The sequence below is a fragment of the Sus scrofa genome, chromosome 5, assembly GCF_000003025.6.
Source record: "Sus scrofa isolate TJ Tabasco breed Duroc chromosome 5, Sscrofa11.1, whole genome shotgun sequence".
NCBI lineage: Eukaryota > Metazoa > Chordata > Mammalia > Artiodactyla > Suidae > Sus > Sus scrofa.
This window is the reverse complement of record NC_010447.5, coordinates 101,155,542-101,173,047: the sequence shown is the minus strand read 5'-3', so window position 1 is coordinate 101,173,047 and position 17,506 is coordinate 101,155,542. Positions and strand designations below refer to the sequence as shown.

The following is a 17,506-nucleotide window of genomic DNA, read 5'->3' as shown; positions in this document are numbered from 1 at the left end:
GTGGGTCTCTCAAAATTGAAATGAATGTATATACACACACATATAATATATACAAATATAATATACACACACATACATACTGTAGTGTTTGTGTTATACTTTTCCAAGTTACTTATGCTAGTAGCTGTATCAATGCTAAGATAATGTTAAGTGTGGACAGATAAAATTTGGGGGGATGGTAAAACATTTTTAAGCATCTGAAATAACTGTTAAATGTAATTAAATAGATCGAAATTCCCCATTCTTGAAAAATTTTTAAAAATATTTATTGTGGAAATTCTTAAAAATGTCTATTTTAAATCCCTACAAATTTTTAATGACTATTAGTCATTAAACATTGAATTGAATATAGAATATTTCATGGTAATTTTCTTTTACTGTAGAGCAAATTATCGGGATTATGTGGAAACTTTGACAAATGTACTTCAAATGATATGACCACATCCAATAACTTAGAAGTGAGAAATGCCCAGGTGTTTGGAGATAGTTGGGCATTAGGGCAGGTAAGTGGACTATGTTATTTTAGAACTAAACAAATAGTTTTTGGTGTATTTATCCACCAAAATATTTTACTCTTACAGGAAAATTTATTTAGGTAATACTACTTTATGTAAAATTTGTGTAGTAATTCATAGTTGACAGACTGCTTTCACATTTAACTTCTCATGTAATTGTGACAATCTTGTAATGAGAACAGTGTTGTCTGCATATTACAGATGAAGAAATTGAAGCTAAACAAGGTTAAATGACTTATTTAATATATATCTGGAAAGCAGCAGGGGTGATTTCAAATTCATATCTTCTAATTCCTTTCATAGAAAAATGCTTTTTCAATGTATTTGAATTTCTTTCTTTTTTTAAAAAAATTTTATTTTATTTTCCCACTGTACAGCAAGGGGATCAAGTTATCCTTACATGTATACATTACAATTACCTTTTTTTCCCCCACCCTTTGTTCTGTTGCAACATGAGTATCTAGATAAAGTTCTCAGTGCTATTCAGCAGGATCTCCTTGTAAATCTATTCTAAGTTGTGTCTGATAAGCCCAAGCTCCCGATCCCTCCCACTCCCTCCCCCTCCCATCAGGCAACCACAAGTCTCTTCTCCAAGTCCATGATTTTCTTTTCTGAGGAGATGTTCATTTGTGCTGGATATTAGATTCCAGTTATAAGTGATATCATATGGTATTTGTCTTTGTCTTTCTGGCTCATTTCACTCAGTATGAGATTCTCTAGTTCCATCCATGTTGCTGCAAATGGCATGATGTCATCCTTTTTTATGGCTGAGTAGTATTCCATTGTGTATATATACCACCTCTTCCGAATCCAATCCTCTGTCGATGGACATTTGGGTTGTTTCCATGTCCTGGCTATTGTGAATAGGGCTGCAATGAACATGCGGGTGCATGTGTCTCTTTTAAGTAGAGTTTTGTCCGGATAGATGCCCAAGAGTGGGATTGCGGGGTCATATGGAAGTTCTATGTATAGATTTCTAAGGTATCTCCAAACTGTTCTCCATAGTGGCTGTACCAGTTTACATTCCCACCAGCAGTGCAGGAGGGTTCCCTTTTCTCTACAACCCCCTCCAACACTTGTTATTTTTGGACTTATTAATGGTGGCCATTCTGGCTGGTGTGAGGTGGTATCTCATAGTTGTTTTGATTTGCATTTCTCTTATGATCAGCGATGTTGAGCATTTTGTCATGTGTTTTGTCAACTCAAGATAAATGAATACATTAAGGCAGAATTTCTTAACATTTGTTCTCCAGACATGGTTGTGTGTGAGCTGGGAGGGGCAGGGAGTGCATTTACGGCCAACTACCTTTGGGAGCAGTTAGAATTAATTGTCAGACATATTGCTTTTTTGAAGGATTTATTAAGGCATTATAAGCCTCTAAGGGAGGGATGTGTTTGAAGGGATTCCCAAACTTACTACTGTAGAACTTATATTTTTGCATGTTAGTTCTCAGGGAAATAGTTTTCTATGGGACACAATCTGAGAAATGCTGACCTCAGAAAATATAGTCAAATTGGAAATTTGTTCTCCTCTTTTCTTCTGCAATTTTTTAACCTGTTTTTCTTTCTAACTGAAAGGAGTGTCGACAAATATAATTTCCTGGTTGGTTACTATTTGGTTAGTTGCTTTCCTGTTTTGCCTGATACTAATATATCTAAATCTCTTTAAAAGACAAAGGGGGGATGGGGTTAAACATTCACCCAATTCAGTAAAATTTTAACAGTATCTTCCACTGTGGTCTATGTTGAAGAGTATAAAGATTTTATTTCTTAAATATAAAATGAATTAAGGAATAACTAATTTATAAAAATACCTAAATGTTTGGACTAATCAAAGAATTTTAGACTCACTGTACTCATTTATACCTAATGGGCAATCCTGAAAATCAATTTTTTTTTTCATTCAGTAAGTTCTATTTAGCACTTAATGTTGTGGACTTAATGATTGAATGATTAAAACACAGTCACTGCTCTTAGGAATTTAGAGTCTAGGTTAGCAGATGAGGTAGAAAAATTAACAAGGAAAATATGAGACAGGTGCTTTGATAGAGATGTTACTGCATGGAGTTCATGCAGGTCAAAGGACGGTTCCTGGAGAAGGTGCCATGGAGCTGAGTCCTACAAGCCTAACAGGAGCTACAAAAGGGAGGATGATGAGAGAGAGTGGCAGCAGGGAGGGGGCAGCCTTTTAGAGGGTGTCAGGAAGACTGGCAAGAGGATGCTGTCCAAAGAGGAATTTCAGAACGTTTCGTATGGCTGTGGGAGAGGGTTTGAAGTAGGGAATGGCTGGAATGCAAAACAGAGAGCTGCGAGATATGACTGCTGGAATCTGGACTCTCAAGTCATAAACCAGTCAAGAGGCTCTTACAATAATCCAGCTAGAAATACTCGGACCATGAAGATTTAGAAAACAGTCCAAAGTCAAGAGACCTTGCAGATTTGAAACATCAGCTTCTGGAGAACTGAAGAAAATCTCCTGCCTTCCTGGCTTACTGAGTGGACGCCGGTGCTCTTCCAGGGGGCAGAGCAGAGAGGAGTGTGGTGGGCGGGGACAGTGGGGACAGGACAATGGCGTAAAAGTAAGCACAGGACAGTTTAAGATGGGTTTAGAGAGATGCGACAGAGATATTTATGGGGAAATGTCCAAGTTTTGAGGTTTCGGACAAGAGATCTGGGCTGGAAATATGGATTTGGCAGTTACAAGTATATTCAGGTTGCTGAAGGCGTGAGAAGTGTATAGAATGGAAAAAATAGAGATTGGGAGATTGAGCTTTGCAAAGAAGGGAGATGGAAGGGGAATGGGCAGCAGCAGCAAATGAATTGGGAGGAAACCCAGCAGAAAATGAAACACCAGAAACAAATGAGAGACCTGTAAGAGGGGCACACTATTAAACGGCATCAAAGACAGTGAAAGGTCCCGTGAGATGCAGACTGAAAACTTGTCTTTCTACTTAGTAATGAAGAGATCAGTGCTGGTCTTTCCTAGACTAGTTTTAGGGAAGTGGATTAGGTAAAGAGGCAGAGAACACATCGGTGAGTATCTGGGAGGTGAGCCTGTGGACCCTGAGTATATTCGACTCCTCCGGGGAGGGCTTGTGACGGAAACGAAAGAGGTGAAACTTAAAGGAAAGAGAATCATTTGCTTAAGGCCTTTGTTGGTCTTGTAATGCTGCATCAACAATTGAAAACTTATTTACCTTCACTCTAACATTGCCATGATTTTAGTGGTAAATGTCGTTTCTTTCAAAAATCATACATGCTTTTCCGACTGAACTGGCGAAGCTCATGTGCTTTAGGTGAAGTCTGTCTAAAGGATGAGACTGCATTCGAAGCAGTTGTTATGGAGGAGGTCAGATTAGGTTACTCTGGGTTCACCTTCAGAAAACTTCCCTTTAAAAATGTCTTTTATCCCTTGCCTTTTTTCCACAGTGTGAAGCCCCAAGTGAACCACTGAAACCCTGTGAAGCACATCAAAACAAATTCCCTTATGCCAAGAAAGAATGCTCTATTTTGTACAGTGATGTTTTTGCTCCTTGTCGCAACGTGGTAAGCGAATGCTTTACTGAACTTTCCAGTTTAAACAGTTACTGCTGTGTCTATGCTATTGAGACAAACAGGACAAAAAGTTTAGCTGCCTGTTAGCTGTGCAGGTGTGCTACCCGACCTTCGTTAGCAAGATGAATCTGGTAGTTGGTTTTCCCGTGGAACCGACAAATTTAGTTGATTTATAATCGCTCTCACTCCACTTATTTAACAGCATACATTTGTACATAATATGTGTAATGATCTATTTCAGTTTATGAAACATTTTCATTTTCAAACATCAAGATACTTGATGATGGATGTAAATTTACTTTGATCAGTAAATGACTGATCATAGCCGTAAGTGTCTATTTTTCTTCAGAGGACACTGCCAAATGGGCATTCCTCTCCTTAACCCAAAGAATAAAGTATTATTAGTGAGACATTTAAAACGGTTTTAGAAGCACATACCAGGATGGAGTGTAATTTATTTAGAAATATAATTTCTTTCTTTCTGTCTGTCTGTCTTTTTATGGCTGCACCTGCGGCATAGGAGGTTCCCAGCCTAGGGGTCAGATTGGAGCTGTAGCTGCTGGCCTATGCCACAGCCACAGCAGCGCCAGATCCGAGCCATGTTTGCGACCTACACCACATCTCACCTACTAAGCAAGGCCAGGATTGAGCTGTGTCCTCATGAATCCTAGTCGGGTTCGTTTCCATTGAGCTACAATGGGAACTCCTAGAAATTTAACTTTCTTAATACCTTTTCAACATAATTATTTTAGGTCCCAACAGAAGTTTAAAAAATTGTTTAAGATATTATGGAAAACTAAATAAAAGTATATTTGGAAACAGAACATTCTTTTAATACCGTGGGAATATGCCAATAATGAAACAAACATATCAATCTGTGAAGATAATTGAAATTATATTTGTTAATCCATTACCTGTTTTGTTAGTTCTTTGATCTTCATTTGCCTAATAAATTTCTTTCTCCTTTACGGAAATAGAGGTTTGAGATGTTGAGAACTCTCTAGGTGGCAGTGTTAAGCTGATAATGGCAGGTTATGAAAATCTACGAGTTAGTTTTCTTGTATGAGGCTGAATTTTAATCAGTTGTAGTCGGTGATTTTTGAAATTAATTTATCTTTCACTTGGTTTTCAGATTGACGTTACTTCTTTTGCCAAAAATTGCCATGAAGACACGTGTAACTGCAATCTTGGTGGGGACTGTGAGTGCTTGTGCACAAGCGTGGCAGCCTATGCACACAAGTGCTGTCAGGAAGGGGTACCGGTTCGCTGGAGATCATCCTCTGTCTGCTGTGAGTGCCTCTTAGAGCATCAGCGCCACGAGGTGGGACCCTCCCAAAGACATCCATGCTGTCCTCTCTTAGAGCTGATACCAGGGAGCTTGTGGAAATAGGACCTCTTCAAGAGGAGTACATTTTACATTCTTTAGACAAAGAAGATACATCGTATCGATAAAAGATTTATCAAAGAAACTTTGACGTACCTTTTCCTGTTCTGTGTTTGACTGTTATCCCTGTAACATTTAAACTATAAATTATTTATAGTTCCTTCCTTGGAGAAATTGTTTATGACACCATTTCTCTTGTGGTTGTGACATCCTACTGTTAAGAAACATAGTTTTAAAAACATCATTTTTGAATTTGCTTTCAGATTTGACCTCTTTAAACTTTTCATATACTTGTATAGATAGTAAGTCATGTGATGAACAGCTTATGCTTTTAACACTTTTAGTGGACATTCCTAAATTGTCAGAATATTTGTCTACCTAAAAAATAATAATAGGAAATTTAATGAATTATAATACCTCACTCTTAAAAAAATCCTCTTTGCTCAGAGAAAATTCCCAAGTAATGACCTCATTCTGTGTTATTGATAAGCCATATATTACACATATTCAGATAAGTTGTCAGATTCTTATGTAGTTTAATATTTTTTCTTTTTTTCTTTTAGCCCTTGACTGTGAATATTATAATGAAGGTATGTCACATTTAAAGAATATCATTATAGTATTCTATTAAATGTATCTTCAGATTCAAAGTTTTTGAATGACTTTGCTGGAAACAAAGTATGAGTAGTTCATAATTTGGCATACAGTTCACCACTGAACAAGGCTGGGCTTAGGGGGACCACCCCTCTGCTGGGGTTGGGGGACCAACCCATCTGTGCATGATTTATCACTCCCTTCCGTATCCACGGTTCTGCATTCTCAGATTCAGCCAGCTGTGGCTTGTGTGGTGTTGTGGTATTTACTATTAAAACAGTTCTGCTAATAAGTGGACTTGCACAGTTCAAGCCATGTTGTCCAAGTGTCAACCCTATGACTCAGTGAAAGCCGTCGCCTCCTAAAATATTCCTAAATTCCTAAGTATTTGTGTTCGTATTTATTCCCTGGAAAATGAGAGTGTGTAAATAAATTCTTGGCACCTAGGACACTGTCAGTAGCTTTTGAATAACATGAATGAATGAGTGAAATGAGCTAATTTTTTTAGGTAAAGAGAATGAAAGATACACATCAGATGTACACCTTTTAGTATTATGAACAAGTATACATATTTTTCAAACTGTAATTATGTTGTGGAAATCAAAGAAACTATAATATTGGAGTTTGTTTAGCTATCATTGTAGACAAAGTCATTATCTATATATTATCTGAATGAGGACTTATTGATTTAGTAATAATAAAAATCTCCTAGTCCCCCAGGCATGCAGATTTGCAATGGCAAGTCAGAGAGGAGGTGCTGCCTAAAACTACGGCATACATGTAAGAGGCAGAGACTAAAATCCTCAGTGAAAACGCCAGATGTTAGCAGAACTGAAGCCTGCTTTTTGTCAAACCTATTTAATGAGGAAGGCTCAGCTACTTCAACTGGATTCAGACTAATGAGATGATCTAGGGAGGCGTACATTTTGTCAGTAACTGGAAAAACTCTGGATCCGTGATAGACAGGTTAGAGCAATGATTATAGGAAAGCAACCAATCCGAAGTATTTTTGGTGACTTGAACCAGGGAGAAATCTGTCAGCTGTAAAAGTTCAAAGCAAGCCAGAAAATTTTAGTGAAATAGAGATAACAAATTCAAAAGAAAATGGACATTTTAGTCTTTGGTTGTTTTTGTTATGGCTATGGAAGTTTGAGGAGGAAAAAATCCAATATTAAAAAAAAATTCCTTGTTAGTTAAAGAAAAAATAAACCAAACATATTTCCTCTTCAGAATTTTAAACACACACCTCCCCCTCGATGCACACCTGCAGCCACTCCACATCAATCCTTTGGATTCCCTGCTTCAAAATGAGACTGACTGACTAATATTAAGTACATAATAATAACAATAGCTTTTGTTGTATTAATTATACCTATACCCTATAATTTAAGCTTCAGAATATGCCTGAAAGATATTACTTCTTCTTCCTATCTTGCTCCTCCTTCTTCTCTTTCTCATCCTTAGGCTCTTTGTCCTTCTTCTTCCTCTCACTTTACAAAGGAGGACGTCGAGGCACAGAGGAATTAAATAACCTGGATTTATAAACAATCTAAGTTGGGAACCAATAAGCTTGACCTCCGTGCTACACCGCCTCGTTGCGGTTGGCACATCCTGGTCTAGGAAGGACCACCACACATTGTTACCCTGTGCTCTACGCAGCACACACAGAGCTCGTTGGAGAAGACGCTCCAGTAACTTCCTCACTTAGGAAGTCCCGCCTCACACAGTTCTGCTGTGAAAATCTCCATCTGTGCTGTTGTGCTTTCTGGCATTGCTTGGGCAGCCCCTTGCAAACAGAAGCAGAATTTTCTATGAATATTGAATTTCTCCTTCTTGCTGCTTGGTACGTTTTGCTTTGTGTCAGTAAGTCTGCTCCGCTGCCAGAGATGGTTCTTCTTTCTAACGCGTTGCAAGATTCTTCAAACCTGTTCTTGTGGTTTCGTTTGTAATACTGTATTGGTAGAGTCTTCAGAGGGTGAACACGAGGCATTTGGCATTCACGAGACCCATGAGCGACAAGAGAGTCTGTTTCCCAAGATCCAAGTATTAGGGAGCGTGGTCAACCCGCCCGGGAGAGGAAGAGACTGCAGAGTGATGTGGTAAAGGCAGGTAATTGAAGGGGAAGTTGTTGATGGGAATAAGAAAGTCATTTGAAATGATCACTCTAAATTTGTTTCCTCTCAATTTCACAACCATTGCAAACTTACCCAGTCTTCTTTGGACATTCATAGCTGGCCTGCTTCTCTGGACACTGTATTATTCAGGGTCATTTTCAGTTATTTAAAGTGAATGCAGGAGAAGGATCAAGACGGCAGAGGAGTAAGACGTGGTGCTCACCGTCTCCCACAAACACGTCAAAAAAGCGTCTACATGTAGAACGATTCTCACAGAACATCTACTGAATGCTGGCAGAAGGTCTTAAACCTCCAAAAATGGCAAAAAAACACAAAAAACAAAAAAACTTCTGCATTACTGGGTGGAACAAAAGGAAAAAAGAGAGAGAGAGAGAAAAGGAATTGGGATGAAACTAGCACTCCTGAGAGGGAGCCGTGGAAGAGGGAAGGAACCCACACGCTGGGAAGCCACCTAAGGGAGGGGAGATCAGCCAAGACCGAGAGACCTCAAGGTCGTGGAGAAAGTGCAGCAGCTGGACTGAGGAGGGCAAAGCAGCATGAGAGCCACACAGACCTTGGTACCACCTCCCCTGGACACCACAGCCTGAGATGCTTGGGCGGGGGCTGGGCCCTCAGGACTCTGAGGCTCAGGCTCTGGAGGTCAGTTAAGGGGAGAGGGCTGGGGTTGGCTGTGTGTGGAGACAGCCCGAGGGACTCGGGGGCAGTGAACCACATTGGGCAGCAGAGCACCAGAGCCAAGGGAACCCGGGAGGAGGCCTGGGCCTGGAGGAGAAGCAAGGTTCCATTGCTGGGGAAGGGGGAAGAGGAGTGGCAGACCACCATAGGAATAGCTTTCCCTGCCCACGCGTGGACTCTCAGAGGGTGGGGAGCCTCTGGCACAGGCTGTGGGTAGCAAGGTGCCTCTTGCATGGGCTGTGGTTGATGGGGTGCCTCTTGGGCATGGCTGGGCACCTCTTGTGTGGGCTAATGGCAACGGGGAGCTAAGTGTGACATGGTGCCTGTTGCAAGATCTGCAGGCAGCAGGGGAAAACCACATCAGTCATCTCAGATGCCAGAGGTGGACGTGGCCTGCCACCACTAGGGGTCTATGAACGTGCACCACCAGTGGGCCTAGTCACCTCAGAGACTGGCAAAGAAGAGGGCACTGCAACCAAGCACCACCCATTGTTGCTCTCACTCCCCTGGGAATACCCCCACCCTGCTGCTGCCAATGCCGAACACTCAGGGTGCCATCTACAACTGCCTGATCACTGTCACTTGCCAGAGAAGGCTGCTCCACCTTCCCGTGGGTCCTTGCCACTGTCAAGGGCCCAGGAAGGAGGAACAGCTACTAACCCTGCCCATTGCCTCCATCTCCCTGGAAGCACACACAGCACCCTAAAAATAAGTGGGAAGCCTTCACTAAGTACCACTTGCACATATAAAGAGCCCTTCAAGACTGCAGTAGTTGTTTTTCCTAAACTCACAGAATAAGAAAAATATAAGCAAGATGAACAAACTCAGGAACCATTCGCAGTTAAAAGAACAGAATTCACCTGAAGAAGCAAACAATGAAACAGACCTCAGCAGCCTAATAGACACTGGGCCAGTGAAAATGCTGAAGGAATTAAGAGTGAATATGAACAGTAATGAAGATTACTTTAGAAAGGGACTAGAAAATATAAGAAGGAGCCAAGAAAAATTAGAAAATTCATTTGTGGAGATGCAAGTCGAGTTAAAGGCACTGAAGAGCAGAATGAACAATGCAGAGGAACAAATAAGTGACTTGGAAGATAGAATAACGGAAATCACCCAGTCAGGACAGCAGACAGAAAGCCAAATGAAAAAACATGACAGCAATATAAGAAATATGTGGGATAATATAGAGCAGGCCAATCTATGTATAATAGGGATTCCAGAAGGAGACGAAAAAGAAAAGGGGATTGAAAGTATATTTGAAGAAACTATGGCTGCAAACTTCCCAAATCTAAAGGAAACAGTTACAAGATACAAGAAGCACAAACGGCCCCAACCAAGTTGAACCCAGACAGGCCCACACCAAGACATATGCTTAGAAAAATGGAAGAAGTTAACAATAAAAAGATGATTCTAAAGGCAGCAAGAACAAAACAAAGAGTTAATTATAAGGACACCCCCATAAAGCTATCAGCTGATTTCTCTACAGAAACACCACAGGCCAGAAGAGAGTGGCAGAGAAAAATTAGCCGCTTTGGATACTCTACCCAGCAAGAATATCATTTAAAATAGTAGGAGAAATAAAGAATTATTCCAACAAACAAAAACAAGAAGAATACTGCAATACTAAGATCATTCTAAAAGAAACACTGAAAGGGCTTCTCTAAATAAAAAGAAGTAAGAAAAAATAAGAGGAAATCACAATTGGAAAGTAATCACTTAAAAAAGCCAGTATACAGATCTGAAAGGAAAAAAAAAACTCTATTGTAAAAGTGACAATAAACACAAAGAAGAGCAAAAGATAAACATGAAGATATTAAAAAAGGACATCAGAATCATAAAATGTGGGGAAAGTAAGAAAATCTAGACTTTTGTTTGTTTTTTAGAATGTGTTTGAGCTTATGTGACTAAAGCACATGAGATGCAGGAGATACGTAAAGCAAGCAGATACAGGAAGTGGTTAACAGACTTGAGAAACAGGGCAACCACAAGTCAAAACCAAACAATATGATCACTAATTTTTAGAGAAATGCAAATCGAACTACAATGAGGTACCACTTCATACCCGTCAGAATGGCCATGATTAACAGGTGAACAGATAACAAATGCTGGAGAGAGTGTGGAGAAAAGGGTACCCTCCTACACTGTTGGTGGGAAGGTAAATTGCTACAACCACTGAGGAAAACAGTATGGAGGCACCTCAGAAAACTAGATACAGAATTTCCATATGATCTAGCAATCCCACTCTTGGGCATATACCCGGACAAAACCTTCTGAAAAATGTACATGCACCCCTGTGTTCACTGCAGCAGTATGCACAATAGCCAAGACAAAGAAACAACCTGAATGTCCATTGACAGATGAATGGATTAAGAAGATGTGGTACATTTATGCAATGGAATACTCCTCAGCCATAAAAAGAAGAAAAATAATGCCATTTGCAACAATGTGGGTGGAACTAGAGACTCTCATGCTAAGTGAAGTAAGAAAAAGCAAAAACCATGTGATATCACTTATATGTGGAATCTAATATATGGTACAAATGAACCTATCTGTAGAAAAGAAACAGACGCATGTACTTGGAGAACAGACTTATGGCTGCCAAGAGGGAGGGGGAGGGGGTGGAATGGTCTGGGGGTTGGGGTTCATAGATACAAATTATTGTATTTATAGTAGATAAGCAACGATATCCTGACTGATAGTACAGGGAACCATATCTAGTCACTTGTGATGGAACATGATGGAGGATAATGTGAGAAAAATAATATATGTATGTATATGTATATATCTCTATCTATCTATCTATCTATCTATCTATCTATCTATCATCTATCTATCTATCTTTGGGTCACTTTGCTGTAGCAAAGAAATTCACAGAACATTGTAATTCAACTATAATAGAAAAATAAAAATCTTATTAAAAAAACAAAGTGAATGCAGGAGTTCCTGTTGTTTCTCAGAGGTTTGCAAACCTGACTAGTATCCATGAGGATGCGGGTTCCACTCAGTGGGTTAACTGGTATTGCCATGAGCCGTAGTGTAGGTTGCGGACATGGCTTGGATCTGGCGTTGTTGTAGCTGTAGCTCTGATTCGTCCCCTAGCCTGAGAACTTCTGTATGTCATGGGTGTGACCCTAAAGAGGAAAAAATAAAGATAAAAAAATGAAATGAATGCAGAGAATAAATAATTGTGATTTTGTAGGAGGAAATTTTTGTTAAACTAGGAAAATTCAGGGGTTACTGCTGAGCTAAGTTCAACAATCCTTCACACAATGACTGTCTATAGTATCTTCATGTTCAGTTTGGTAGCATTTGCTACACATTTTAAGGTTTTATGCTATAGGGAGCAAGGCCTTCAAAATTCCACTCAAAATTGTTAGGAGGGTTTTAAGTTCAGAGGGATTTTATTAGATATGCTTACTTACTGTGCTTAAATAATCACGACAGGAAATGATTGCTTTTAGTAGACAGTGCAATTATACTTCTCCCTGCAGAAAATTAATGAGGAAGTCAGTGACTTTTGTCCCTTAATTGGTGGTAAAAATTCAGGAAAACGACCCAGACACAAGATATCTATCAACTGGGCGTCAATTCAGAAGCTTTAAATTTTTATACAAATGGGTTTCTTAGATGGCAGTTGTGTCTTCAGGTTGCTGTAGAGAGGCGCTTGTGCAATGGGAAGGGAATGTTTTGCTTGGTGGTCTGCCTCCCTTCTCCTGTTCTGCTGGACCTCTGGAGGTACGCCAAGCCCCCAGACTCTAGCCCCCAAGCTCTGGGTGTATGCCTCATCTTCATTTTGATGGCATCTCGTAAGTTACATGTTGGCCTATTTGTACATGGTTTACACGGTCACACAAATCTATATGTTTATAAGTTGCTATATATTTTTATTTATTTATTTATTATTATTACTTTTTAAAGGGCCACATGTGTGCCAAATGAAAGTCCTCAGGCCAGGAGTCGAATCTGAGCTATCGTGGCCGGCTTAGCCACACAGCAATGCAGGATCCACGTCGTGTCTCTGACCTACACCACAGCTCATGGCAACACCAGATACCCGACCCCCTCAGCGAGGCCGGGGATCAAACGCACATCCTCATAGATGCTAGTCGGGTTTGAAACCCACTGAGCCACAGCAGGAACTCCTATACTTCCATCTTGGAATTTTATGTTGCTCTTGTCTCTCCTGGAGAATAGCCAGTAGGTGGTGGAGGCTAATGGTATGGTTGTCTTTGGTTGCTGTACGTTGTGGCTTGGAGAGAAACACTGTGCATGGCATATATTTGTAACCTCTCTGTGAGTCCACTGCTGCCAGGCTGATAGAGAAATTCTCCACTGTATCTGCTCAGTCCCGTCTTGGTATGGAAGCAGTTTTTCAAATTTCCGTCTGTATTCAAGGTGTCTGAGTCCCCAGTAAAGCCCTTTCCCTCATGGCTTCAAAGTGTCCCCAGCTTCTCAAGGGGGAGTCAGTGGATGGGACGGTGCTTGGAGATAACTTGTCTTATGAATCCCTGCCCCTTCGCCTGGTCTTCATGATGGAAATTTTGGTTCTCACTCTCTTTCCTGTGTGGGAGACTTGATTTTAAGCCTCTAATGCAATTTCCTTCTCCCCTTCTCTTCTCTTCATCCTGAAAGGAACAAAACCCATGTTGTAGATTTCTTTGGATTTTTTTTCTCCTTAGTCTTCAGAGAGGGCTGGGAAAGGAAGACTGTCCTTGAGATAAAAATTGGAGAATAGAAGAAAACTGACCAGAAGAGAGTGACCAGTATGGTCTTTTATGATACCGCCTGGCACACCTATATATTAGCATTTTATGTAACCTATAACAAATATCTACATATATCTGTAGGGAGTTCCCTGGTGGCTCAGTGGGTTAAGGATTCAGCATTGTCACTGCTGTGGCTCTGGTTACTGCTGTGGCACAGATTCGGTCCCTAGCCCAGGAACTTCCGCATGTGTGAGTATGGCCAAAAACAAAAAGACAAACAAAAAATACATATATTTGTAAAAAGTATGCGGCTAATAATTATGTAGTTTAATTTTGATAATTTAGAAGAAACCTAAAGTTTTATATTACCTCTCTTATTTTAAAACATTAAACGTCGTAGAGATTGGGCTGAAAAACTGACCTTGTGATCTTACATAGCACAGAAATTTTATTTTTAATATCAGTGAACTTTGAAATACTTTATGTACTTTTTTAATAAGATGAAATTTGTAAAAATATTATTTTGAGTTTCATATTTAGTTCTACATTAACTAGTGTTTTACTGTGTCATTTTCCACTTTACATGGAACCATTTAAATGCATGAAAATGATAGCGTAATACAATGACATTTGCCCTCTCCGTTCAGCAGCATCTTCTTTTCTTTTTTAAAGTAGACATACCTCACTGATGCAATTTAGTAATTTCCAAATCGGTAAAATATTTTATCTCATACCTGTGAACTCTGTTTGAATACAGTACAACCTGTTAGGGAGAGATGATATTTAGAAGACTATCAAAACACCTGACTATTGATGGAACTAAATTTAAGTTTATTGAGAGTAGATTAGACTCTTGGAATATTAGAGAGGAAGGTTACCCAGACAAACATCTTCATGTAGGTGAGAAAATCTGAGGTCTAGAAAGCTTAAGGCAATCTATCCATCACTGCTACACACACACACACACACACACACACACACACACACACACACACACACACACACATATATACACACATATACATATATATAGTTGTGTACAAACATATATACATATACACACATTCATACACTCTTAATTACATATTCTAAGTCTGTATATATAGGAGATCTCTTCTGGCACAGCTGGTTAGGATCTGGTGTTGCCACTGCAGTGGCTCAGGTTGCTGCTGTGGCATGGGTTTGATCTCTGCCCTAGGAACTTCCACATGCTGCAGGTGTGACCTAAATAAATAAATAACTATGTGTGTATATATTCCAAATCAATATAATATATCTTTTGAAAAGAGTTCCCTTAGTTTGTTGGTGATAAATGTTTAAATAAATGCTCAGTAGGAGTTCCTTTGTGGCTAAGCAGTTAACAAACCCTACTAGGATCCATGAGGACACGGGTTCTATCCCTGGCCTCCCTCGGTGGGTTAAGGATTTGGCATTGCCATTAGCTGTGGTGTAGGTTGCAGATGTGGCTCAGATCCCACATTGCTGTGGCTGTGGTGGAGGCCAGCGGCTGTAGCTCTGATTTGACCCCTAGCCAGGGAACTTCCATGTGCCACAGGTGTAGCCCTAAAAAAGCAAAAAAATAAATGCCCCCAAAATTTTAGGGTATTTTTTGTTATTAAATTTTTTTAATTTAAATGGCAGCTTGAAATGTAAAAATCCTATGCCAACTTATATAATTCTCTCATTTGTATTTAACTAGGGCTTGGAGAAGGACCATATATGCTGGCAAGTTATGGGCACAGTGGCTTTATTCTGGGGGCCAATATGACCAGTGGAAGCATTTTCTCTCTGTCAAGGAGTAGTATTCATGGCAATTTATTTTTTAATTTTATGATCACTCCAGGCCTTTTCAAAGAGAAGGCATCAAGTAAGTATAATTTCCAATTGAAAATAAGAATTAAGTTTCCCTTGTACATTTTTCCATGCAGGAGATAAATATTAATTGGGAAATCTAATATGTTTATGATATTTTTCTAGGTGCCCTAAAGGACACAAACTAAGACACTGGTAAATGAACTAGCTCTGTCCTGTGTATATAAAATCATTTCTTTGTTCATCTATTGGCATATAGTTGCAGTTAGAATTGCAATCATTTGGTTGAGGTTTTGATACCAAATAAAGCACAGCTTAAATTTTCATAGTATTAATCACAGACCTTAAATTTGAAATTTTTGAAAAATAGTCTTCTGGTAATTAACATGTGAAGGGTTTTAATGTCGGATTAAAGTAAGAGAAAGAGGTGGTGATTTGACATCAGAGAAGTTACATATTAAGACTGTAAATCAAAGTCTGGATGGTTATTGAGACAGTCTGTTATCCTTATGTGGCCTCGTCTGTCTGTCTTGATACCTGGCCCCCCATTTACTCATTTGCCCTTTTATCTATACTGCTTGGCACCTGTTCTGACTGGCGGTTGGTGTCCCCTTCTGATCCTGATGTTCAGGCTACATTGTTACTGTTCTAGCTCCACTTCAGAACCATGCTCGGTGTGTGCTTTAAACTCAGGAAATACTTGTATGATCCAAGTTAACTTTCACTATTCAGAGAAATCTCCCGACTTTCCAGTTAAAATAAATTGCTTCATTCTCATAAAAAAGAACTCCCTTACTCCTTTTTAATCTGTGAGAACATCTATTACAATCTGAAGTTCTAATTTATATGTTAGTTATATTTTTTCTCATAAAAATTTATTTTATTCTTCTATATCTCCCAGTGTTCAGCAGAGGGACGTAACAGTTTTTAGGATGCAATAAATGTCTTTGAAACTATTTATTGGATTTGAGAGAGCTCTTCATTGTATGATTTACAATAATTAATGTTTTTAATAAAAATCCTAAGAGATTTAAATTAAGCAATTGAGAACTAAAGAAGTTAAGGTTTAAGAAATTAAACCTAAAATCTCAATTAAGAAACTTATAATGTGAGTTTTATAAATATAAGGGAATCTTTTAAAGCAGATAACAAAAAAGGATGACACTTCTCAAAAGCTTTGTAGTTGTTCATCAGCTATTTGATCATTTCTTGGGAAACAGAAATTAATATTGAGCAAATAAGCTTTTCCTGATGCAGTAAAATCACTTGCAAGAACATGTGCTCATTAAGAATCCAGTGATATTGAAATGCAGTGACATTCTAAATTGAGCTGTTTCTCTATTCTCATTTTATCATTCAATTAGCTGTTTGTAGATTTTGTACATTTGAAAATGTTGAAGCTTTCAAGTACAAATATGTGTCCAATTAATTGTTCAATTATTGGTATAGAATTGTGCATTCTGGGTTCCTAAATGGATTTTTTTCCCAAGGACGTGATCAATTATATTAAAACATTAGAACTTATAGAAGACTGATTTTTTTGGAGCTGTCACCATTAGGCATTGCATTAAAATTCTGTTTTTTCCTTTAGAGGTTTTATCATTTGTTTCTGAAGTCTTTGAGATTGGCATTAACTATGTATGACAATTGTGCAGTTCTATTTTTGTCAGCATTGTAAGTGAATTTTATGCCTGTGCTAATGATCCGCCTTCTCCAGAGCACCCAGGAACGTTGTCAATTGATTGCTCTGCTTTGCAGCATTGGTACTTGTTTCCCTGGAGTCCGCGGAGAGGCCGAACTACTTTTTCTTCGTCCAAGACGATGACAGCCTTAGACTGAAACTCTGGGAGGCCAGTTCAGCCTTTCATCGGAGAGCCACATTTTTTCACCACCAGGGCCTTTGGATTCCTAGTTACAGTGCCTTTGAGTTATACAGCAAGAAAGGCTTTTTCATCATATTGACAGATTCTAGTGCCAGAGCATCAAAATATGATGATTCTGAAGAATTTAAACATTTAAGTAGCTTCAGAATAGAAGGTATGTTTCCTGAGATCTTCAAATACAGATTAAGTGGATAATTTAAATACTGGCAAAATATTTATCAGGTTTTAATTTTAAAATCATTTT

General features: G+C 39.1%; 1 protein-coding gene across 8 annotated transcripts in view; it reads left to right on the top strand.

The window, feature by feature from the left end:
- OTOGL (otogelin like) overlaps positions 1–17,506 on the top strand; it is a 218,730-nt gene that overhangs the window by 145,207 nt on the left and 56,017 nt on the right. For all 8 annotated transcript variants that reach the window (XM_013998114.2, XM_021092805.1, XM_021092804.1 and 5 more), the window contains 6 exons: positions 384–503; positions 3,945–4,061; positions 5,203–5,359; positions 6,018–6,044; positions 15,267–15,434; positions 17,138–17,416. In XM_013998114.2, the coding sequence (XP_013853568.1) occupies positions 384–503; positions 3,945–4,061; positions 5,203–5,359; positions 6,018–6,044; positions 15,267–15,434; positions 17,138–17,416 (868 nt within the window). The remainder of the gene's footprint in view (positions 1–383; positions 504–3,944; positions 4,062–5,202; positions 5,360–6,017; positions 6,045–15,266; positions 15,435–17,137; positions 17,417–17,506) is intronic.